The sequence below is a fragment of the Phoca vitulina genome, unplaced genomic scaffold, assembly GCF_004348235.1.
Source record: "Phoca vitulina isolate PV1807 unplaced genomic scaffold, GSC_HSeal_1.0 scaffold25, whole genome shotgun sequence".
Lineage (NCBI taxonomy): Eukaryota > Metazoa > Chordata > Mammalia > Carnivora > Phocidae > Phoca > Phoca vitulina.
In genome coordinates this window covers 13,310,368-13,337,054 of record NW_022589728.1, presented here as the reverse complement: position 1 = coordinate 13,337,054, position 26,687 = coordinate 13,310,368, and the positions used below count along the sequence as shown (strand labels likewise).

Below are 26,687 nucleotides of genomic sequence, written 5' to 3'. Positions count from 1 at the left end.
ACATATGGAGTCGTTGTAGTGACGAAGGCAGTGCAGGAGAGAAAACAAGTGAAATATATGTGCTTGTTAGTGAGAAGTGCTGAGGAGAACCTAAAAAAGCAGAGTACTGCCATAGGATGTGTGAGGGAGTTGATATGTTCGATAGGGTGTCAGGGAGAGGTCTACCGAGGAGGTGACATTTGAGCAAGGCCCTGAATAAATATATATAGCAATATATATTTAAGGATATTATAAAGTGTTAAACATAAATATATTAGATCACCTTATGTAATATATATCATAAAGAAAAGAAGAGCATACCCATTAAGATTTTTCTGGCTGCGAGTGATGTGAGTTGAGGGTGACAGGGCAGAGAGCACTGTGGATACATTGACCAGAAAAGGCCTCTCTACTGAGGTGTGACGCGTGGCTGAAATGTGACAAGGGAGCTGAAGGAGCTGTGCAGGCAGAGGGAACAGCGAGGGCAAAGGCCGTGATACAGGGAAGTCATGTTGGCATAAGAAGCTCAAGAACAGAAAGAAGGGCGTGCTGAGGGAGGGCAAAGTGGGACAAGTGAGGCCAGGGCCTCACAGATGATATTCTCCATGCCCTGGGAAGCGTTGGAGGGTTTATGCATGGACTTGGCCATCTTGTTTTTTCATAAAGATTGTTTTGGTTCCTGGGTGGGGAATAGATTAAGGAGGCAGAAGTAGAAGCAAGAAGCAGAGGGGACTATTACAAGTATGCTCAAGGCGCGGTAGCATGGACTGTGGCCATAGCCGAGGAGATGGGGAAATGGTGGGGAGGGCTTCATGTTGGCTTAGGTGTAAGGGTCAGGGGAAGACAGGACTGGAGTCCTGGGTTTTGGGTTTGGCCAAATGAGGACAGAGAGAAAGAGATGGTTCCTGACAGAGAAAAACTGGTAGAGGAACAGGTTTGGGGAGGTGTGAAGTCAAGAATTCGCTTTTCGTCCCGTAAAGTTTGTGATGCCTCTTGGACATTCAAGTGGCCATGTCAAGGAGACATTGAATTTATGAAGTCTGGAATTCAGGATAAAAGCCAGGCCTGATACACAATGTGATTGGCAATGAAGCTCCCGCAGTCCGGCCTGGTGGGATGAGATTCTCAACCCCACTGGGAGATGATAGGTGCAGAGCTACAAAAAATTTCCAGACCCAGGAGAACCTGACAACTCCCCTTTGCCTGGGGTCAGTTCTGTGACTCCTATACTGCACTCACACAGGAGCTGTCATATCTGTGGGTAAAACAAGCATGCTTGGCTCCGAACTAAAGGTGGCAACCACTTGTTCCAGATGCTCAGATTCTTCTTATCTCCCTATTGAAAACTTATTAATTAAATTTTACTAATTAAATTTTAATAAATTAAGGTTGTGAAAAATTAACGCAAATAAATTCCTCCTACCCATGGAACAGACCAGGATACTAGGGGTAGCAGAGAGCAATTATATCATTTTTGTAAATGAGTTTGGTCAATAATCCTCCAAAATTGCTAAATTGTGTTGCTCTAAAGCAAGAGAGTATGTGTTTCTTATCAAAAGATCATGCCTGTTCAAATAAGTGTTAAGTTTCCTTACTAGTATTGGCAGTCATTTGATTAAGAAAACATATTAACTAGGAAGAATAAAGATTGATGCAAATGTTAATTATGGCAAAAATTCTTTGTGCTTTAGAATTTTTCTTTGTATGTGATAGTAATTGTGGGTGCCAAAATCCAAATAAATGTACTTTCACACATGGTGATTGCTGGATTTATATCTTTATTTCACCGTAGGAATTTGAGAGATAGGCCTCAGGCAATATTTTTTATCTCTGAACTATTATGCTACAAGGTGTTGTTGATGTTAATGTGGCATAAAGCAAAATTTAGGCATGGTAAATTAAATTTTAATAGAGTAATTTAAAAGAAATTTTAAATGCATAGAAGTTTTAAAAATCAGAGTTCAAAAGAAGCTGGATTTTATAGGGAGGAATAAATGATAACTTTTTCATCCTTTGTTTGCAAATTACACAATTACGCTGGAATATCCCAACAAATTTTTTTTTAATACCCCAGCAAATTTATAAAATTCAGCAACATTAAGTTAAATACGAACTACAGTTTCTGAAGCAGCACTGACATTGTCTGATTCCTGGGATCACCGTGAAAATCAATTTTGACCAAGTTCTCTGAACATCAGATACAACATCTTAAATTATAAACTCAATTCACTTTATTATCTTACACAAACCATTAATGCCTCTGAGGCAGAAAATGACACATCTCCTAGGAAGTTTGGATGGTTGAATTAGTTCAAGTCAACAAAAGGCTTTGTGGTGTTAACATCCTGGAACAAATGTTCAATTTCTGCCCAAATCACTTTATGTACGGATGCTAAACTGATAACAATAAATCTGTACGACTTTGATATTCAAAGCCAAGTCTATTACTTTCATTCAAAAAATTTAAGATGGAGATGTCATTTTAATACTGAGATTTTCCCAATTCTGGAAGTTGTAAAATGTTTTTACTTCATTAAAATGAAAAAATTTGAGATGGGTGGAGGGGAGGAAACAAGGTATATAAATTGTATCATCTTCCTGTCTTTTCAGATTGAGTTTAGTCTGATATTTATTCCAATTTCTGTAAAGAAGGATTACCTTGGTATTCATTTGTCCTTGCACTAACCTTGAGGAGACCCTCCAGCTCCAGGACTCCATCATTCTCAGAAGTCATCTATGAATGATCATGTTTTAGGGAGTTAACTCACCATAGCCAAACTCACAAGAAACTGATGCCTAAACAGAAAAGCCGGCATATGAATATACCGACGGCCAGAGGGGCAGGATGACCAGTGTGGGTCATTGACATTGGACTTTCTCTCCTGGCAGATAAGTCTATAATGTAGACAGACCATTTACAGATATGAACAGATAGTGGTATATTCTGAAGCTCTTTTCTATCAAGCAAGGGTGAACTGACCTTTTTTAATCTAGACATTTTTGTCCTATCACTTTTCCTTTATCATAAGCCTGTCCACTTCTCTCTTTCACCACTGTTTCCGTCCTAGCCCTCATCATCTCTTGGGAAACTTACCTAATCAGTACACATAAGAAGTTATTTCTTTGAAGTGTTATTTTCTGAAAAGCTCTCCACAGATATTATCAATTTGTGCAGATTCTTACTAGTTTTTGATTTGGGATTGGGAAGGAATGCATCGTTTTTTTACCATGCCCTCAAATTGTGGAGTTGTGCTTTACTTTGGTTCTATATATTGACTGCAGCACACACTTTATTTTAAAAAGGTAAACATGTTAAATAGGATATTCTGAGAAAAACATTTTATATGTGACTTTTTTTAGCCTCTAATTGGTATCATTTTTCCTCAAGTGGTAATCTTCAAATTGTAGTTTACGAAATCGGATGAGATTTTGCCTACCATTTTACACATTCGCCTCTTTATCATTCTAGTATTTCACTCCCCATTCTCATTCTCAGTCTCCAGTGAAGAATCTTGCTTATTTCACTAAGAAAATAAAAGTATCCAAAGAGAACTTCCACATGATCCCACTACAGCACTCCCAGCCTACCTCCACCTGCTCCCTATGCTCTGCCTTCCCGCCTGTTAGCATGGATGCACTGTTCTGGTCCCCTCTCCTATCCTCTCTCACCTGCTGAAGGAGAGCATGCTGATTTTTGTGTCTCCTTCTGTATCATCACATTTTCCCTCTCTACTGACTCTTGCATTAGCTTAGAAGCATGCTGTAATATTTCCCATTGTTAACAAAAACAAAAAACCTCTCCCTGGTCTCCACATTCCCCTCCACCTACTGGCCCATTTCTCTGCTTCCCTTTGAGGGTTGTCTGCACCTCCCTCCCTCCTGGTTTCCTCTGATCCTGCTCCATTCTGTTATGGTCCCCAGTTGTCCTGTAGAAATGCTCTTGCCGGGGCCATGAGAGGTGCCATATTGCCCAGTCCAGCATCATGACCAAGATGCTCAACCTGATGGCCCTTCCAACATGACTGATTACTCCCTCTTGATACCTTTTGTCCCTTAACCTCCAGAACACTTTTTTTGTTATTTTCTTCTTAACCTTTCTTTCTCGGTCCTTTTTGCGGGCCCTCCCCTGTCTTTCTGACTTCTTTCCTGAACCCCAGACGTATATATGTATTTTTCTATCCAGCATCTCCCCTTGGGTACCTAATAGGTGTTGGGTTTAATACATCCAAAATGGAACTCCTGATTCTGAATGCCGACAAACCCTGTCCTCCCATTCTCAGGGGATGGCAGTTCCATCTGGGAATCACTCAAGCCAAAACCCTTGAATTTATCCTTGACTTCTCTCCCTCCCTTTCTGTCGCATTTCAGCCCACCTGCAAATCTGTTGACTCTGACCTTCAAAATGTATCTATAATCTACCTACCTCCTACCACCTCATTCCTACCACCATAATCCAAACCATCCTCATCACTAGGTCTGGGTTCCTGCTAGAGCATCCTAACTGGCCTCTGTGCTTCTCCACCACCCCTTCGGTCTGTTCTCCATCCCACTACCAGCATGATCCTTTCCATGTACGTCAGATCATGTCAAAAACCCCTGGTGTCTTTCCATCTCACATGGAGGTAGTCTAATGGACTTGGCAATGGCTTACCACGTTCTTCATTACCTGACCACCACTCCTCCGCCAGTCCCCTCCTTGGCCCCCTCCTGCACCAACCTTTCCTCTCCCCCTTACTTCCCTGCCCAGGACCTCACTCTTGCTGTGTTCTCTGCATTGGAATGTTCTTCCCCCAGATAGCCTCATGCCTCACTCCCTCCCTTCTTTCAGGCCATCCCTGGTCGTCCTGCCTAAACTAACTCTTCCTACCACCCCTCTGCCGGCACTCCTAAAACTGCTTCGTTTTTTGTCCCCAGCGCTGTGGCCACCAGACACATAGTACTTGGATTTGTTTATTGTCTTTTTCTTCATAATGAAGCAGAAGGGGAAAAGGGCTTTATCTGTTTTGTTTACTTTGCCTGCCACATGGCTCTCGGATGAGAGTTGTTGAATGAATGAGTGAACACGCAAACTACTGAGAGACCAGGAAGTCCGGACTGGAGCCCTGTCTATGTAATATGAATGTGTAGCATGATACAGATCTCCATCAACCCAGCATAGATTAATTATTCTTGCTTTTATATTTTTTTCTCATCTGTAGCTTGGTAACTAACTTATCTTCATGTTATTGAGATAGCACGTTGAGTTGCTTTTCTCTGTTTGCTTTTTAATCTCTTAATAAAGAGAAAATTTTAATCTGTCTCAAATTGCTTTTCACGTGTGTCTAGAAATTAACTTTACATGCATATTTTGGGTGATTACAAATACAGCATGTCATGGGACATTTATCCATTGTGGGGACTTCTTCTAGTGTGAAGACGATCTGGCTGAAAAAAGAAGGAGCAACGAGGTGCTGCGTGGGGCCATCGAAACCTACCAGGAGGTGGCCAGCCTGCCCGATGTCCCCACAGACTTGCTGAAGCTGACCTTGAAGCGACGCTCAGACAGACAGCAATTTTTGGGTAAGACAGAATAAGACTTAGTTCGGCACCAAATGCCATGCTGTGTACTCTTAGGTGAGCTTAGTTACCTAGGAGGGAACTTGAGTTTCATAACTTATTTCAGGTAATTTACCCGAATGGGTTCTAGACAGAAATGGCGGTCCTAACCTTAATACTTACAAAGATGCAGACGGTATTTTACCACCTTTTCCTCACTAACCGCCCCCCCACTCCCAATTTTAAAGTTGAGGCAGATGGTATGCTGTGAGGTTGGATAATTTGCCTAAGGAATCACAGCTAATAAATGAGTAGGTCTGAAATAAAAAACTCTTCCTGTTACACCAAACTCTTTGCTCTCTTAACTATGAAGAACTGATTCATGGAGGTTGAAATTATCAGAACAGTTTTTATAAAAGATGGAATATTAGGAGTTCCAGGCATTAAAAATTTTGCCTGTAAAGTTTGACTCTAGACCAAGGAAAATGATAGGAAAAAAAAACTTATTAAAATCACTAAGTAGATTTGAGCAGCATAAAGCATCCTCTCTGACTGACCCAGGTGCCCATGAAAGGCAAGTAAGACTAGCCCTAACCTAATTTCATTATGACCAGGCTTCTGATTCCCTCCCACCTAACCTGTCATTAGGAAACCAGGCGGAAGAATCTAGGCCACGTGTAACCGCTCCGGTGGGTGCTAGCGGCTGGGTACGTTACCGAAACAGTTACTGATGCCACTAGGAGAGGCTCATATAAGTGATACCGAAGGCCAGCTAACCCTGTTACCAGTTTTCTGAGGGATAGGGTTAAGGGTAGTTGTGTCACTTTAGTAAATGACCAAAGTCTGGTAGGAGCAGAACCCAAGGGATGATTAGAAACTGGAAGAAAGGGTCCATTAGACTTCTATGCAAAAGGGCCAGTCCAGAAGAAGGAAAACAGACAGCACCCACACAAGATGGAAAAGACAGGGCTGGTGCTCAGGGGAAGCACTCACCTTGGGCACAAAATTAGTATCACTGAGCTTTCCTCTTGCCTCAGGCTCCAATATGGCTTGGTTAAGCATTGTTTACTTATTCTGTCCTTCAAATTTTGATATTTTGTTCATTGTGGATTTTTTTACATTAATTTTGATTTTTAGGAAGAATGCATAAAAGTATCACGCCTCTGGGTGACTGAATTTTGGGCAGCCTCTTACACTTTGCATTGAGCACCTCACTTGCCTCACCTTATTCCTGGACCCGGGGGAAAGACTGCCTACAAATATATCTAACCCCCTTCCGCAACCATCCTTCAATACTTGAATATAGTCTTTTCCTCCAAATGAGAATGAGGCAAGTTCATGAGAGGAGGCTCTATGAGGAGGGGATTGTAGGGAGAAGATTTTATTGAAGGTGACAAGGTGGCGAAGTTTACTCCCAGTATAACAGGGTTGCATGATGCAGAGTAAAAGGTTCGGGGAGGGCAGCAGGCGAGATGTTTACCCGGGCCTTTGCAGTGGTTAACAGGGGAAGTGTAGGAGCAGAGGAAAAGTATGAACCTAAGTTGGACAGATAGTGGGGAAGGGAATGTAAGAAAAGTAGAGTCAGATTTGTGAGTGAGGGAATGAATCACCAAGCGAACCAATCCAAGATCGGCTAGTAATGGGGAGAAGGCCATGGGATGAGCTGGTGATGTTTTATGCCAAATAGTTTTATCTGTGATCAGGACACACCTGCATTAGCTTATTGGTAGTCCTCTCATACTCTTGGCTAATACTTAGTTTGTGGGCAACTGAGCCCTTTAGGGAATGAATTTTATCATGTATACTGGTCTTATTTTGCACATTTTCCCATATTGCATTTATTACCAACTGTGGTGAGGAGGAATGACAGCTGGCCCCAGAAATTTTAAATTTCCATCACATAGCCTTAAAAATCGACCAAGGCTGGGGTTTTCACGATTCCTGTTGTGCATAGCATCCTATCATCCACCAGAGGGTCCCATAATACCAGATGATGTCTTCTTGCTCCTCCACTAGGTCATTCATTACCTGGAGGTGAGGACACTTAATTAGAACCAGGGTTAGCAGTATACCCCAGTGCCTTTTCAAGTTTCACACAGGGAGCTACACCCAAAATCTGTTAGACTTTTTATTTGTTCTCTGTTCATAATCTTGAAGTTAATCGTAATAAGCCAAAGATAACCCAGTGAAACAATTTTTTTACAAGGAATTGATAAAACTTTTAGAGGGAATTTGACATAAGATAAATGTTGGTGAACTCAGAAAATAATTTGTCTTTAAAATGTTTATAATCAGTATTATATTCAGGATCTACTTATAGGAGTTATTGGTAATCTTTGTAGCTGCCTGATGAAATCCTAAGAAGCCATCAGTGTATAGAGTCAGATTTCAGCTGCTCTTTGGGCTCTATTGAATAGTTTCTCTTGTCTCTCGTGCTTTGTAGACTCAATACAAAGATGTACATGATCTGTTTTTATTTCTGTTGAGTTGTTGTTGTTGTTGTTTTCTCTTCCCACCAAATCAGGTCACATGAGAGGCTCCCTGATTACCCTACAGAAATTAGTTCAACTATTTCCTGATGATATGTCTTTAAAGAACGACCTTGGAGTGGGGTACCTCTTGATAGGGGATAACAACAATGCTCAGAAGGTCTATGAAGAGGTAAGCAGATAGCAATCTCCTATTGACCACATCCAGTTGTTTTGAGCATGAAGTTTTAACGTCACTGGTAAATTGCATTTATAACGCCCAACCTCTCTCTTTCTTTACTTTAAATTAAGTTAAAGAGAACGTTAGTATTCATATAGTTGACATATTCTAAATTTTGTCTTCATCTCCTGTTTTGCCTTAATCAGAAAATTTTAAATTTTAGTTAGCACTTGGTACATCAAAACCTTCAACTTATTATTGTGATAGTTTTTTTATTTTATTTTTATTTATTTATTTAAGATTTTATTTATTTATTTGACACAGAGAGAGACAGCGAGAGAGGGAACACAAGCAGGGGGAGAGGCAGAGGGAGAGGGAGATGCTGACTCCCTGCTAAGCAGGGAGCCTGACGTGGGGCTCAATCCCAGGACCCTGGGATCATGACCTGAGCCGAAGGCAGATGCTTAACGACTGAGCCACCCAGATGCCCCTGTGATAGTTTTTTTTTAAATAAATTTTAAAGATTTTATTTTTATTCATTTTAGAGAGAGAGAGAGAGCTCCTGGGTGCACACGTGCATGCGCAGGGAGGGGCAGAGGGGGACGGAGAAGGACAGCAGACTCCCCGCTGAACACAGAGCCCGATGTGGGGGCTCAATCTCAGGACCCTGAGATCATGACCTGCGCCGAAATGAAGAATCCACAATTAATATACTGAACCACCCAGGCGCCCCTATAATTGTGATAGTTTTAAAACTTTGTATTTATCAGTCCATAAACACCTTTTCTAAGAGTGTGTGCTTCATGATAGGAAATAGAACTCAGTTTTTCCATAAATGTAAAAACACATAACCTTTTCCCTTATTTTCACTGAAAGTCCAGTCTAGAGAGAGACTATGGAGCAGGGGCCCTTCAAGCATGTGGAGTAAATTACTCACCTTTTGGAGGGCAGTAACTCTTTGATCCTCTAGCAGGGATGCCTTTGAAAGGATTTCTACCTTATAATGGTTATTTTTAATAGATAACCTCCAAGTTACAAGTAACTATAAATCTAGAGGAAATTCATTTGGAATAGAATAAACAGGATACCTGATGAACTTCGAAGCTGGAGAAAATTAATGCCTCCATAAAAGAAAGGTGAACACATTTACCTGTTACGCTTTAATTTAGGTGTTTTGGTCAGTGGTTTTCAAGCTGGCGTATTTTACATCAAAATGCTACTACTCAGTGATAGCCAATATGATTCCTCTGGTTTAAAAGTGCTGTCAAGTGCAGTGAATTCATATTCCATCTAGGGACTGGGGCCACTCACAGAGGGGTGCTTTCCTGCTTTTATTGTTGTGGAGTCTTAACTGAAAATCATCAAATTTCAGAACAAGTTTCTCTTCATCCTTGTAATTTTTCTCTTTTCTGAGAGAAGAGAAAGAAGACTTTTGCTTTTTATAGCATGTCTAATATCTACATTAAGTAGATTGATCCTGCAGTGTTGAAAATGTGTGTCATTCACTAAAGTACCTGTTCCAGGTCATAAAAGAAGTCCAGGTGGGGCGATGTAGTTGCTAATGGCCAAAACCTAACACTTAGTGCCCTGTGTTGCAAAGTTGGTTTAAGGGAAATATCATGTATCTCACGATTCAGGATCATATGAATGTAAGAATTGGCCAACTGTATCATATATACCCATTATTCTGCCACTTCCAAAAGCCTCAAAGATGAAATTGTAGCCTCCCCTCCCTCTCTCCTGCTTTCCTTCCTTCCTTCCCTCCCTCCAAAAGCGTGATCAAGTGTTAACTGGATACCAAGCACATTTGAGATCAGGGCAGGATCTGAAAGCATACTAGGTTCTCCCACCCACTGTGGATTTGTCCTTCCTCAACTTTCAGAATGTTCCTTGAATATATTCACTGTTTTTACCTGATAATAGATCTCAGATATGTGAAACATTTTAATTCATTTGAAAAATAAAATTTATCTGTTGTCATTTATATGTTTGAAATCATCATCTCATCTGAATAAGCATAACAAGATGTGGAAAGTCTAAAAATAGGGCCATATTATACAATCGAGTGGGTTTCTTTTTAAAGAGCATTATTTGAAAATATGTGTGGGATTTGCCTTTTATTCCCTCTTCCCACTTCTAATAAGCTGTATCTAAGGCATTCTTTGTCATTAACTGAAGTTTATCCTGATATGTTAATGTCTCAAAGATCATTTTCAGAAAACAATTGACTGTAATTTTATACTTTTCTTCATGTTGATTTTTACCTTTGATAAATTATAAAAATCACTGGGGGTGCCTGGGGGGCTCAGTTGGTTAAGTGTCTGACTCTCGATTTCAGCTCAGGTCATGATCTCAGGTCCTGAGATTGAGCCCCGTGTCGGGCATCTCACTCAGTGGGGAGTCTGCTGGAGATTCTCTCTCTCCCTCTCCCTCTGTCCCTCCTCGGGCTCGCTCACTCTCTGTCTCACTCTCTCTCTCTAAAAGAAATAAATCTTTCTAAATAAGTAAAAATCATTGTTGGTTCTCTTCCCGGGTTTTTTGTTTGTCTGTGTGTTTTGCGGCTCTGAGTTTCAGCGAGATTGTTTCATGCAGATTGCTGACACCTGTAGTTTTGGAGGGGGTCCTGCGTCCCCCTTAGCGTTAGCAGCAGGACGAGTGACCCAAGCCACCCGTGGTCTAGAGTCAAGCAATTTCCTGACTTTTCCGTCCACTCACTCCTCACATATATCCATTCTCTTAGTCCACACGTGTTTATTGAAGCCCACACACCCTAGCTTGGGAAATGGTAGTTAAGGAAATAAACATGTGCTGTGCCCTCATGGAGTTTCAGCCTGATCCCAAATCACAAATTTCTGTTAATTTTCCCTTCTGAATATCTTCCAAATCCCCTCCCTTTCTAACCCCCGCACTCATCATCTCTTGCCTAAACTAGGGTAGACTTATCCTGTGCAGGCTTGCTGTCCTCCAGCCTTCATCGACATAAAACACAAATCTGACCATGCCACCCTCGGCTTGGACTCCTCCCTGCTTCCCCCCCCACAGCAGTGGTCTTCAGACACGTTCGGCTGCCTACCCTTCCGGTAAAACATACTCCAGCAAATACCTGCGATATGTGTGTTTAAGTAGTTATGTATTATGTTTATGTAATAATATAGGGTATACATTATATAATAATGTGTGCTGTACATTATAACAGGTACATGCCCCCAAAATAAGTTTTAAGATGAAGGAAGTATTTTAAATACTTTTAAATTTCATTTAATGGCAAAAAAAAAAAAAAAAAAACCTAGTCACTAAAAACTTTCTCTTTTATTTATTGATTTAAACTTTTTAAAATTCTCTTTTCTGACTACAAAATTTAAGAGAAGCTTAATGCAGACAACAAGGGAAACAGATTAGCACAAAAGGCAGACATCATCTGCAGCCTCATTCTCACGTACAGACTACCATGATAGACATGTGGTATGTGTCCTTCTAGTCTCTTCCATACACAGAACACTTGTCTTTTTCAATTAAGTTAGTATATATGAATCATATCATCGCAAGAATTTTTATAAGTAAATAAAAATTCTTCTAGAACGTAAGTTTTAGCAGCTTCCAAGCATTGATCTTAGGGCTGTATCATCACTAAGTAAACCACTATTGTTGGATAAGATATTTCTGATTATTTTGTTGTAATAAACAATGCTGTGGTGAACATATATGTGCATATAGCTTTATAAATTTTTTTATGGAAGTATAGTCGACACACAATGTTACAGCAGTTTCAGATGTACAACGTAGTGATTCGACAACTTGATCCAGGACGCTGTGCTCACCCCAAGTGTAGCCACCACCTGTCACCATACAGCACTGTTACAATGCCACTGACTATATTCCCTATGCTGTCCCTTTCATCCAGGTGACTTATTCATCCCATAATGGGAGTCTTACCTCCCACTCGCCTTTGCCCATCTTGCCCATCCCTGCAGCCCTGTCCCCTGTGGCAGCCACCAGTCTGTTTTGTGTATTTATGGGGCTGTTTCTGCTTTATTTTGTTTGTTTTGTTTTTCAGATTCAACATGTAAGTGAAATCGGTATTTGTCTTTCTCTGTCTAACGTCACTTAGCATAATACCGTCTAGGTCCATCCATGTTGTCACAAATGACAAGATCTCATTCTTATTCTTTTTTATGGCTGAGTAGTGTTCCATTGTGTATATATGCCATATCTTCTTTATGCGTGCCTCTATCAATGGACACTTGGGCTGCTTCCATAGTTTGGCTACTGTAAGTAAGGCTGCAGTAAACATAGGGGGGCATATATCTGTTTGAATTAATGTTTTCATTTACTTTGGGTTAAATACCCCGGTAGTACCCAGTAGTGAAATTACTGGATCATGCGGTAAAAAAAAAATGGATATTTTGATAATATTTATATGCAATACTATTTGTGATTATATGATTTTTGGTTTTTTGCTGGTGCTGTGTCATGCAAAGAATTTGTCCCGAAAGCAGAAATGTCAGCTATACCAGTTTTTTGTCATTGTCTCTGCTGTGTGTGTGTATAAAGAGACAGAATCTGTATAATAATATTAATCTCAATTTGATTTTCTTAGAAATTTTATAAAGTCACTTGTCATGTCAGGAGGCTTTGTTGATTACCACTAGATAATACAAGCCACACATTCATTGTGCATCTATGTGTAAACTGTGATAAGCACAGGACCTTTTGTGATTTGCCTCCTAGCCCCTTTTTCTGGTCTCATTCCCTTTTGCTGTTCCTGGTCCATTATTCTTTTTTACTCACTTTCTCCTGTGCCTTGAATGCCTCCTCCCCCAGGGTCCCCCATCTTCCCTTTGCTTGGTGAACTCCTGTTTATCCCTAAACGCCTCTCAGACCTTGCTTTTGCCACACCAACCCTAGAGTGAGCTGGGTGCTCCTCCTCTTTACCCCCTGCATGCCTTGTGCCTATTGCCATGGCTACACTTACCATATTGTATGACCACCGTGTGCTTGTGAATCTGTCTTCCTCCCTTGACTGAGACATCCCTTGAGAAAAGAGAGTATATTTCATTTATGTGTCTATGTCCAGACCCTAGAAGAGCTCTGTGTATTCTAAAATATCTGGCAAATGAATACATTTGTTAATTACTTGAGAGGATGATTGTCATCTGTGTATCTGCAATCATTGCAATAGGCCCCTCATAGTTTCGCTGGCAGAAACATGACTGGCCTCAATTCAGTTCAATTCCAGAAGTATTTATTGTGCTTTTGCTCAGCATCGAGCTCAGTTAACAGGTGCTTGGAAGGTGAAGAAGAAGCAGAGTCTGTGCTTTCAGAAATCTGGTTAGGAGGAAAGCCCAGCATGCACTCAACCATTCAGTTACTATAGCTTTCTTGATGACCTGCCATGTGCTGGGCACCGTACTAAGCACTGGGGGATCAGCAGTGAGTGCAATAGACAAAATCCCTGCACAGCTTACATCTTAGTGGGAAAAATAAAAGGATGATAAGTCAAATGGTGATGAGCACCATGAAGAAAAGGAATCAGGATAAAGAAGTCAAAAGGGTGACTAGTGCACAGGGGATTGGTTCTGTTCTATATGGAATGGTTGGGGGTTGGCTTCACCAAGATGGTGACCTCTGAGTGAAGACTTCATGAAGGTGAAGGAGTGAGCCATTTGGATATCTGGGAGAAGAGTGTTTGAGGCAAAGGAGTATGCACATGCAAAGGTCCTGAGGCAGGGGTGCCTTTGACTTGCTGTGCAGCAGCAAGGAGTCCAGGGCACCTCAGGGCGGGCTTAGAAGAGGAGGCCAGAGAGGTAGAGAGGCCCAGCTCAAAGGAGGCCCAAAAGACTGTCCCTAGAACTTGGTCTTTTACTCTGATTGAAATGGAACCCATCTGGGTTCTGAACAGGGGAGAGATGAGGTCTGACTGAGGATTTAGTGAGCTCATTCAGGGTCCACTGTGGAGAATGGGCTACAGGATAGCAGGACTGGGGGTGCAAAAGGTCCACAGTTAGGAGGCTTGTGTGAGAACATAGGGGAGAGGTAACGAGATGGGAACCAGAATGGCAGTGGTGAATATGGTGGCAGGCGCATGATTCTGAATATATTTGGAAGGTAACGTTGACTGGATTTGTGAATGGATGAGGTACAGGACCACATAAAAACTGAAAAATTCTAAAGTATCAGCAGTGTGCACTGTGGGCTCTTCAAGGGGAGGGGGTCCCCTCTCCTGAACACTTGGTCCTGTGTAAGGAGCCCATGGTGGGTGCAACTCCCCTGTCCCACTCAGGCTGAAGGATGAAGAGAAGCCACAGGATATTCAGGATATCCATCTTTATATTCACTCAAATCTTCTTCATCTTTCACTTTTTTCCATGCATTAGTTTGTCTGTGCAGCTTCACAAGTTGAATGTTGTTGTTTTGATTTCCTACTGCTAATATTTAATTTAAAGACATTCTGCATAATTTATCTTTAATCATAATAAATGCATATGATAATAAACAGTGATTTGACTTATATTAAATATTTACTTGGGTTTTATCACAGAATATTGGATTTGCTCATCACTTTATCCTCGGTCCTTAAAATGGTCTGGGCGTTCAAGAAATTATTGTTAAATGAATGGATCATGATATATTACAAATGCAAATCTAAATTTGCTCTTATTTTAAGGTAATGTGTAAAGTAGGCATATAAACAAATATATGATAACCATTCAGAGTTGACTTTAAATACAACAAATTTAAAACCGTTTTTTACCCTGATCACTAACAAAATGTTGAGGTCATAAAGGTTGACAGATACTTTGCTGATTTGCATTGTTCAATCAGTGCTTTCATGGTCATTGCCTTTTCATTCATTTCTTCCTTCTCAAAAAACTGATGTATAGATGTGCAAGCATTTTGAGTTGACGAGGAATGGGAGCATTTAAACCTAATATTGCAATGAGACAAAACACTAGTGTTTTAAGCTGTGACATCATAATCCGCTCCAAGCACAGCAAAGCTAATTAAAATTTGTTTTGACAGCCATTTGTAGAATTTGTAATCAGTTACAATAGTTTTCTGTTTCCTTTGAGTTTAGGTTCTGAATGTGACACCGAACGACGGCTTTGCTAAAGTGCATTATGGCTTTATCCTGAAGGCGCAGAACAAAATTGCTGAGAGCATTCCCTATTTAAAGGTAACTGTCCCTGCCCTTCCTCTTTTTTCATCTTCCAATTCCTTTGAATCATTTGGACTCCCTTGATTATGCATTGTCAATTGATTGGCATGCACTGCTGAGTCTTTTCATCTTCAAAATGTACACCCTCTGACCATGACATTCATAGGCAGTGATTGAGAGTGTTGGATGTGGAAATGCCAACCATATGAGCAGAGATTATTTGGGAAAGACGTTCTGAAGAAATTCCTAAAACTGTAGTTATTAGTTTTATTTAAACGGGAAAGGTAGACCAAAATTACTAATATAAAATATAGGCAATGCATTAAATGTTCCTTTTACAGTTTAACTATACATTCAGTCTAGTTTGAACAGGACTCATGACAACCCACATGAACTACGGTAACAAATGTTGCCTGAATAGGTCAAACCCTAAAAAATGTGATAGCTCAAAATATTAAGATTAAAATATACTGTCTTTTTTTATCTTGTATATCTAGTTGCAAATCCTTGCAGATGCACCAGAATCACACTTGGTCTAGCTAAGGGCTGTTCAACAGAACTTCCTGTCACAGTGAAAATGTCCTTTATTTGTATGCTTCAATATGGTAGCCACTGGCCACGTGTGCCTTTGGGCACCTGAAATGTGGCTAATATGATTGAGGAACTGGGTTTCTAGCTTTCATTTTAATTCATTTTAATCTAAATAGTGACGTGTACCTAGCAGCTACCATATTAGACAGGTGGATGATAGAATACTTGAGAGCTTTTTTTTTTTTTAAGTAGCAGTATACATCACACTTCCATGATCTCTTTCTTTCACATGACTTAAATCAGAGATCTCAAATAGCAACCCACTGATTGCAAATAGCTTGCATATTTTATTTGGCCAGCACAGTTCTATTAAAAACAATTTTAATTGCTTGCTTTAGTTAAAAATCTGAGCGTTTTGTATAATCATGCAAATTTCTGATTTCTCTTGAAAGATCACATCTGGCCCACATCCCAGCACAGGAGAAGAGCAATGTTGTCCCCTTGAGGTGGCCTGCACACCCCCCCCCCCCCAGTCTGTCTCGGCTGTCACCGGGCATCTCTAAACCTTTACATTCCCTGCCAGGACCCTCTGGGCATATGGGTTTCTCTGATTGAAAGTGTTCCCCTTACATTTCCTTTGACATAATAAGGGACTAATAGTGCTCTCCCTGCTTCAGAGATGAGGAAACAGAGAGCTGGGTCTGTTAGTTAACCTGTCAGTCCCTGATCGCAGCTCTCCTCTCCTGAGTGATGCTATTCCTGTTCCTTGCTGGTACTTTCCAACATTATGCAAATAAAATTTCTCCCCAGTGAAGGTAATGGATTTCTAATGAAGAGCCCTGAAAATGCAGTTTTAGAAAGAATTTCTTGACATTTAGATATTTTTTTTACCTTTGTCCTTTTGCTTTTCTAAATGCATTCTCTTGCTTTAATATTTTTTCTCTCACTTTTTTGTTGTTGCTGTTGTTTATATACATTCGGTCTGTATGTGGGAGATGGGGTAGAAATCAGCTAAATGTTTTAGCATAGGATTTGTTTAATAACAACTACATTTTCAAAGAGTCCAGCTGGCTTTAATCCTATTGTAAGTTTTGTAAAAGATCTCATTAAAAGGTGAAGATACATTTGTTTCGAGTAGAAAGAAATATTATTTTCACTTGGGTCTCTATCACTTCAAACATCTTATGAACAACTAAACATTTTAGTTCAGGAATAAAAAGCCTCCAGATTTGGAGAGCAAAATAAATGGGTTAGATACCCAGTCAAGAAATTCTCTGGGATAGTGATCTGCAGAGATGATTCACATACTAATTTTCTGGTCTATTACATTGTTAACTAATGATAAATGTATTATTAAATTTAGCTTTATCACCTCTTTTTGCATTTGCATTCTAAATGTTGACCAGTAACCTAATTGCCAAACTTTAAACTGAGATGAATTTTTCTGGGCCTTAGATTTTTGTATGGTATATAAAAATGAAGTAAATCAATGAATTAAAGCTAGTATTTAATTTTTTTCATCAAATATGAACACTGTCCTTTTTACAGGAAGGAATAGAATCTGGGGATCCCGGCACTGATGATGGGAGGTTTTACTTCCACCTGGGGGATGCCATGCAGCGGGTTGGGAACAAAGAGGTAATGAACTTGTGAATTTTTTGTTCTCTTAACAGAGGGTAGAGTTGCAGGAGGGAGGCAGGTAACTCTAGGAGAAATTTATACTTGAAAAAATATTTTGAGCATACACTTTGAAGGTGGTGATTGAAACTGTTTAACTATTTAAACTTTTTTTCAAACAGCCCAACAACTCCTACAAGCCTAGAAAGAGTTTTTGGGATTTTTGACCTTTATAGTTTCTTTCAAGAAACTAGCTGAGTAATCATAAGAGCAACCTCTCCCTTAGTACGTGTATATGTATGTGTGTGAGTGTGTGCGTGCACACGTGTGGGTCTGGGCGCATAAAGAGATAAGCATTGCCCTGAAAAAATATTTTTAAAATTATGAAATGAAAAGATATCTCTGAAGTTGCTTAAATATTTTAAAAATATTTTAACAGTATGCCTAGATTTGTTTTTATTTTATTTTTGGAATTTAAAAAGTAGTTATTTTAGAATGAACTCTTTCTTCAGCTGAGTCCTAAGCACGCACTGAACCCAGTGGTTAATTATGTAAATTACCTTCTGGTATTTAATACCAAGTTTCAGATGAATACCTGTAGCTCTAGTAATGACAGGTACTGACACGGAAAATGTACTAGCTAAAACAAGTTACGTGTTTTCTTTGTGATTATTGCTTTTTTTTTTTTTCTGAATACCATGTCAGCTTCTTTAAACATAACATTAGATTATTATTAATCATGACATCCGTGTACTGAAGTTCCCAAATTGTCATGATCACCATCACTGTTGGTGGGGAGTGAACCCTGCCTTTTCTCTTACATCATCACAGGGCTCTAGGCTGGGCTCTCCTTACAGACCTGGATAAAGGGGTGAAGTGAGACACTGAATCTTTGTAACCATTGCCTTCCATATATGTTGTAAAGTGCAGGCAGCAAGACAACACAGCTTCAGGTTTCTAAAATTAATAAGAACATGGAACCATCTGGACAAGTGAGGGTTCATAAGAGCAGGGGGGTTTGTGATGGGGTAATTGCCAGCGAGACACATGAACCAATTTGGGGTAAGAGAGATTTGGATGATTGACACTGTTTTCTTTATACATTACTGTGCATCTGTCCCTTTCCCCTCTAACCTATCAGTCAGTCAACTGGAATAAAATGAAGTATTAGAAGTGAAGAAGGGAAAATAACTTGCTGATTCGTTCTCATTTTTGTGTTCCTTCATTGTTTTAGATATAAATGCCTGGTACCTCCTTTGAGTGACAAGGATAAGAAAGATTTTGCTGTGGTATCTCACACTGCATAAATGTTCATGTCTGATTGCTGTAAATGTAATTGTCACTAATTAATTTATCTTTGAACATCTTAGGGTCCAGGGCAAAGAGAGATAAAAGAAGTCTCCGATTTATTCTCACATCTTAGATGAAAACAGCCCTTACTTCAAGGGCAAAGAATCCACTACTAAACATTTGTTAGGGGCTTGGGATTTGAACCTAGGGGACTGTTCTATCAGCTTAATTATCATTAATATGCAAAGGACATCATAGTTCTTGAATTTAAAAAATTCACAAGGCTTCATCCTTACAGGAGAACAAAAATAAGCTTATAGGAGCCCCTTGTCCGGATATTCTCAATCTCGGGTATTGGTCTGTGAACGGACAGTCATGCTCTGAGTTTGCAAAGCGGGAAGCAGCCATCTTCCGTGTTCCGATGCATGGGGCTCTGCTCAGGCACCGAAAGAGAAGCAAACCCACAGCCTCTGTGCTGCAGAGGCTGACAATGAGATTGTTTTTGCAGAAGATTTTCCTAACAGGTTTGTTTCAAATGGACAGGAAGAGGGAGGGAGACACACCATGATGGTCTTGCAGCGGTTCAGCTGCAGCTGCTCCTGGGATTTCTAGAACCTGTAAACCCACAGCTCGTCTCCTACCCCGAGTCCAGATTCCCGTGTCTGCTGCCTGCTTAGTGTCCCCACACGAGAGGACAGCTCCCTTGTCTTCCCCTAAACCGTTGTTCTTCCTGGGCTCCGTCTCTCATTTGATGATATTGCCCCCTTCTCTCCAGTGAGGTCAGGACCAGGTTCGGGGGAGTCGGCTTCCTCAGCCTCTGGCTCCCATCCCACCTTCCCGCCTGCTCGCTCAGTGTAGCCCTTTGTCACCGTCCACCCTCAGGCATGGCTGGACGAGCCCAGCTGTTGTTTCTTGCTTGAGTCTTACTTTCTTCCAGGCCATCGTGTATTCAAAAACCCTACAGTGCAAAATATACATAAAGCCGTATGTCCAAGGGATGGCACTCACGGTCTCCACAGTCCAGCGGCAGCCAGCCGTTGTCACAAGCGTGTCTTGTGCACTCCAGGCGGGACAGGCTCCAGCTGGGACCACACCTGACACACGGGGCCTGGGCTCTTCTGAGTGGAGATAGTTCTGTGGACATATTATTTCTGTGTAGTGAGTGTGTGTGTATTGTGTGTGTGTGTGTGTGTGTGTGTGTGTGTGTAACGCACACCTGGCGGTAATTTGAAGCATAGAAGACATTGATATAAAACACATGTAAGAAGGGATCCCCAGGTGATCTGTTTATTTTCATATCCTTGATTCGAGGCATAAAAGGGAAATAGTAAAGAGAGAATTTTCAGAAGATTCTAACTTGATCATTGATGTTCTAGCAATTTGTATCGTAAGAAAGCAATCTGACTGATTTTATTGGGTCCTCTGTATAATTGAAGATAATTTCTTAAAATTCCCAGCATATCATTGTCATGGTTTTGTGTCTTTAAAAGTTGAATAGCAGGGGCCTACAAAATGAAGGGTCCTCCTGGACTGACTTTGAGTGTGAGAAAAGACTTTGTAGATAGTTTAAACATGCCACTGTAAGCAAAGTGACTTGCCCAGGCATCCAGCATGGTGAATATTAGGTCCAGGGCTACATTCTGACTTCTGACTCCTGAACTAGAGCTGTGAGCTTTGCTGGTTTGGTTTTCCTATAGTATTTTTTTTCCCTCACTTTGACAGTGTGCTTTGTCCATAAAATGAATTGCTGCTGACTCAAAATAAGCATTCCAAAAAATCACCTGTGATAATTAATATTGTTGTTTATTTCCTATAGGAAATAAAATCCTAAATTTAAATTGGACAGAAATAACTTAAAAAGTCAAATAAATTTCAGAAGTAAAATGTTACTATTATTTTTTTAAATTCAGACAATGATTAGCCATTTTAAGTTTCTGGCTTTTTAAGAAACTCCTTTATGGCTACAACTTACATGTATTTCAAGGAAAACATAGAAGAATGATTAGTAGATACATTCTTGATTTGAGATATTATTGAGAAAGATAAATAAGAATATCACTTTTGATAGTTTTTTTCTTTTTTAATGACACAAAGATAGGAGGAGAGTGGAATAAGTTGCCAGAGCCCTGGGTTATAGTTCAAGATAATTTAGCCTTTTTAAACCTCAGTTTCAACATTTGTAAAAATGGACATATTTGAGGTTATTAGATCAAATGTGATTGCACATGGAAAAGTGAGTAGTAAACTGAAAAGTGTTACTGGAAATACGAAGTGGTATTGTTATCACACTTGACTTTCCTAATGAAGGAAATTTTGACTTAAGAATTTTAAGACTTTTAAAAGGTAATATTTTTTACATTTAATGTATATCTGGGGGGTGCCTGGATGGCTCAGTCATTTGGGCGTCCGACTCTTGGTTTCAACTCAGGTCATGATTTTGGGGTTGTGAGATGGAGCCCTGTATCAGGCTCCATGCTCAGCAGGGAGTCTGCTTGAGATTGTCTCCCTCTCCCTCTCCCCCTCCCCCCCCCCATGCTCACTCTCTCTCTCTCTCTGAAATAAATAAATCTTTAAAATTAATAATAATAAAAATAAAGTATATCTGGAGTTTTATGAAGATATTCTTTTGAATATCTTCTTAGTCCACCTGATATTAAATGCCTGTGTTTAATTGATCACAGTGTGTATTTGAAATCACTCTTCAAAAAGTCATCATTAGCTCAGACTTAGAGGCATGAGGGCGATACTATTAAGTACAGCACTGGAGCGTCATCCAACCTGAAGACAATGGAGTGAGTGTGTGCGGTGCAAGAACCTTGTGGGGAGGGCCCCTGGGGAGCATATGGTGAGGGTGTCACTGGAAGGAGACATATGGAGCAGCATACTCTGCAGCCAGCTGTCCCTGAAAAGGCTAGTCTTGGAGGCAAATCGTATCGTGTTACAACTAGCCTAAAGCCACAAATGTTATCCCTTGTGGCAGAAAAAAACAAAAATGAAAAGGAACCAAAATTCCCCTTTAAAAAGTCTAATATGGGCTCTTGCTATATTTATTGCCAGATCAGAATGATATTTCCTTTCTGTCTATTTAATTTAATGGAGGATTTATACTCTGTTACCTTGGGGCCGACTTCTGAAATGCAGACATGGGAAGAAGATATGTGTGAAAAGAAGTCACTTTTCCTTTTCACAATCCTATTCAGTAAATCAAATATCTTTGAAGAAATTATTAAAATCCTTTCCTTTTAAAGGAAACATAAGAGTAGAACTTGAGAAATGAAAGCTAAAAGATAAAATCCATTATGGTTTCTTAGATTATTTATCCACTTGACAAAGAAGTCCTTGACTCTGTGCTGGGCGCTCCGAGGAAGACCAAAATGAGTGCAGCACGAGTCCGCATTAGGAGAGCATAAAGCCTCAGAGGGAAAATAAAATGCAGACATGCATTTGTAAGAATAATATGTCATTATCAGAAACCCAGTCAAATAATGGTATTTTCACCAGTCTAACAAATTTGGGCACCTGACTAGCAAACTCTTTATTTAAATGTTACAAAAGTGATTCTCTATTTTTTAATTAATAGAAATGCTTCACGTGTACGTAGTTCAAGCTTTCTGTTCTTTCAGGCATATAAGTGGTACGAGCTTGGGCACAAGAGGGGCCATTTTGCATCTGTATGGCAGCGCTCTCTATACAACGTGCATGGACTGAAAGCGCAGCCGTGGTGGACCCCAAGAGAAACAGGCTACACAGAATTAGTGAAGGTGAGTGCTAACTTAGACTTCATCCTCACTAATCGTTGTCTTTTTCCTACTCAAAATCAGATAATGCTTACCACAGAGAGGAATGTCAGGGAGGAGATAGATTTTACATCCAGCGACATTTGCAAAAAGATTGCAAAAAGAATCTTTTCAACCCATTAGCCAAAAGTTCAGTTTAGATGGTGAAGAAAGGAAGTTTTCTTGAAGAGCAGTTCTCAAACATTTTGACTTTAGGTCCCCTTTACACTCTAAAAAATAGGGAGCACCCCAAGGAGTCTGTGTGTTTGGGGGGGCTATGTCTATCAATATGATTATTAGAAATTAAAAATAAAAGTAATATTTATGAATTCTTTAAAAATAACAAAAACCTCATTGCATGTTAATATAAATAACTTAAAAAATAACTTTAGGGGTGCCTGGGTGGCTCAGTTGGTTGGGCATCCAACTCCTGGTTTCGGCTCGGGTTGTGATCTCAGGGTCATGAGATTGAGCCCCACGTTGGGTTCTGTGCTCAGCGGGGAGTCTGCTGGAGATTCTCTCTCTCCCTCTGCCCCTCCCCCTGCTTGTTCTCTCTCTTTCTCTCTCTCTCTCTCTCAAAATAAGTAAGTAAATCTTATAAGTTAAAAAATAACTTTATTTTCAAAACAAAAAATGTAGTAAGAAAAGTGGAATGGTTTTATATTTTTACAAATCTCTTTGATGTCTGGCTTAATACAGGATAAGAGTGTTCTCATATCTACTTCACATATACATCCATTAGAGTGGTGATAGTGTCATATGTCAAGTAGCGTCTGGAAAATTCCATTGTACACCATGAAAGATTGAGTATGAAAAGGGCAAATAACATCCTTATATTATTAAGAAAATAGTTTTGATCTTGCAGAACCCCTCAAAGGGTCTAGGAATCCGCTAGGTATCCCTGGACCACATTTTGAGAACCACTACTTCTGAGTGGATAGAAAAAAAAAAAAGGCAAATATTTTTAGAACATGTTGTGGCAGATTTGTAGGATAAAGAAACTGAGTGATTCTAACAACTTAATGGCAAAACAAACAAACAAAACAAAAAAAACACAAGAGAAAAATTAGAAGTTTTTATTTTGGTAAATTAAATCCAAATGGTAAGAATGTCTACTTTGTAATTTTGGTAGAGACTGGTCGGAAGTTTATGATTGCTTTGGCAAGCTCTTTCTTCTTCTTAGATGTATTAATAAAGTGGGAGGTAAATTAACTCGTAGTTTTAATAAAAATGTAAATGTCATCCACCTTATAGGTTAGATGGGCCTCAGTGATCCAGCTTGAGAATCTAACTGCCATCTAGACATTGTTCGTATATAAGAAAACACATTCTCATGTTCAGACAGCTGATTTTACATCTCCGATGTGTGTTTTCCAATACCACCAAGCGGTTCTCCAGTTCTCAGAGGACACAGGCTGGGTGTCCTACAAATTTAACTCCGTTCTGACACTGTCTACCTAGAGGTGGCGTCAGGTTGCACGGGTTAAGGGGCTAGTCTCACAAGACTGCCCCCACCCCATTTCAGACACCAATTGCAAGTTCAGGTTGTCCCCTATGCTTCTGATTGGCTATGAATTGGAGGTGCCCACAACAAAGGATCAGAACAGTTAATAGCTATTGGCATGTTACTAGCGTTCCATTCAGTCACTAATAATTAGTCCAGCCCATCATTGTACCATTTGAAAATAGCTCCCAGGGCAAGGCCACTCGAGTTGGCAGGCCTCCATCAGCTCTCAGCAGGTTCCAAAAGTATGAGTGGTCCTAGAAATATATGGCTTTACCTTTTCATGCATCTGGTATAATTGAGAGTATCATCTCTTGCCCTGAGCCTCTTTTGAGGTGTTGATATAATATTGGATTTCCCTCCATTACAAAGCCCATTTGTTCATTCCCTTACTCCCAGCTACTGTTCCTCCTTCTCCTCATTTATGCTCAATATGTTTCCACTTTTGGAAAGGACATGAGGTTTGACCATTGTGCTGGTCTAGATTGCGGGCAGCAATCCTAGTCTAGCGAACACCTGCCCCGCTCATGCGGGTAGGGGTAAAGTACAATAAGTAGGTGCAGAATTAAGAGGCCCATTCTTACCACTGGCAATGTAGCTACTACATTCACTTATCTGAGAGAGATGGGAAAGGAAGAGCAGAGTTACAAAATATTGATAATTTGGGGATCTGGGTGACAGATATATGGAAGTTAACACTGTTCTCTCTACTTTTAAGTGTTTTACATTTTTCAAAAAAAAATTTGTTTTGCTAAAGAACATCTTGAATAGAATATAAGATGTATAAGACTTCATTGAAGAATTTTTTTCTACTTGGGGAAAGAAAGTTTCAATGTAGTGTCAATTTACCTACATTGAATAAGTCTTTCTCGACCATACTTAATTTTGTATTTCATTGTAAAAGCACACTATAATCATCATAATCCAATTGTAAAGTAGGCTGCCATCAGTTAGACTTGAATATTTTATAAGTCAGAAAACCATGGTGTGGTGACCATGAACACAGATTGATTTAAAGAGGTTCTATATCCAAAGCAGAAATAGTACAGGAAAAACATCTTCCTGGATAAATCTCTTACAGTGAGCACTGACATGTCAGCAGTTCTTTCCATTGTAAAATTTCATCCTACATCAGATTGTATCACACTGAGCTCTTCTGATTCTCTTTCTACCATCTAATCTTCTTCTCCTGGTCTGTTTGTGAGTTTATTTCCCTACTGTGGCTTTTAGGATGCTTTCAAGTTCAAGTAACAGAAATGCAACTGGAACCTGGCTTAAGCAACAAGGAATTTGACGTGGGTGAAGGAAGCCCAGCCTAGCAGTAGGGCGGACTTCAGGGGTTGTGCACCCGGGTGGAAGGTTTTCTTGTTTCTGCACTTCCTCCCTGGTCAGCTCTGTCCTTGCACTTGCTTAAGTCAAGACGGCTGCCAGCAGCTCCTGGAATGGAAGGTTAGAAAGTATTTGAGAGTTTCATAACATTGTCGAGCCACCACACCAGGCCCAAATAGCCTTCCAGAAACCTCCTGGGAGACCTTGTCCTGGTGATCATAACCATGTCACATGGGCATTCACGATTACAAAGGAGTCTGAGAAACCAAGTAGCTAGCCACAGGCTGGGGCAGCAGGTTTCCAGTAGGAGAAAGAATGTACCTCTCCATCACCCAGGGAACAAAAATCTTTTCCTTCAGTCTGATTGAGCCAGTTAAGTCACATTTCCATTCTGGAAGAATTACTGGCAAGGGGCTATGAGATTATCTTTAAACCAATAGATCAACTCCTGAAGCCAGGAAAAGGTCAGATTTCTCTAAGTCCAGTGGAATACCTCAGGGGAAGTAAACACATGAACTAAATCAGGGTTCTGTTAGGAAGGAGGAAGAGGTACAATGGATGTTTGGAGAGTGACCTCCAGTGTTCAGTGTCCTTGCTAACTGGGGATATGCACTCAGATCCAAACACTGTTCTCTGCTCTCTGTTTTCCCTTTCTTGTCATTCATTTTCTAAAAAAAAACCTTTCCACTCTGGTTCAACTGCTGTTAAAGTTTCTTGTTAAAGTCTTCTTGTTAAAACCAAAGCTTTGCTCTCCAAATGGATTTTTCACTCATTCTGTTCTATCTCCAACAGACATTAACATTCATTGTGAAGGTTAATTCACCATGTAATCCCATGGCTAATACTCCTTTCCAACTTTATAATTTTGGTCAGAGATTCAGCTTTACCCAAAATTCCAGGTTTATTACTGTGTCCATATTTCTTGCCACTGCCCTGCCCTGTACTGTTTTTAATTTAGCCAAAATTCTTCCTCCCACCAGACCATCCCGTGTGATAGTCTCACCTCCCTTTACCACTTCCTTTTCTCCTTCTATCCCCTTCACAGCCAATTCCTGTTTATCCTTCAGATGTTAGAGAAGTGGTCATTTCTTTTGAGAGAATAAGTTAGCATGTATCCAAAAGCACCTTATACATTTCTTTTTAAGCATTTATACTGTATTCTGATCACCTCTTTAGTTCAGTGTAGCCCCCTGAGGTCATATGCTCTAAGATAGCTGGGCCATGTTTGTCATATTCACAACTAGTACAGTATCTGATATATGGTAGGTGCTCATAAATGAGGTTTGTTGGTAGAAGTTTCTATAAAGTCTCTTTTCTCTAG

At 40.1% G+C, this 26,687-nt stretch overlaps 1 protein-coding gene across 1 annotated transcript in view; it reads left to right on the top strand.

Annotated features, from left to right (window-relative positions):
- ASPH (aspartate beta-hydroxylase) overlaps nt 1-26,687 on the top strand; it is a 181,941-nt gene that overhangs the window by 119,135 nt on the left and 36,119 nt on the right. The window contains exons 17-21 of the mRNA XM_032421682.1: nt 5,388-5,538; nt 8,039-8,175; nt 15,239-15,337; nt 17,399-17,488; nt 22,381-22,518. Of these exons, the coding sequence (XP_032277573.1) occupies nt 5,388-5,538; nt 8,039-8,175; nt 15,239-15,337; nt 17,399-17,488; nt 22,381-22,518 (615 nt within the window). The remainder of the gene's footprint in view (nt 1-5,387; nt 5,539-8,038; nt 8,176-15,238; nt 15,338-17,398; nt 17,489-22,380; nt 22,519-26,687) is intronic.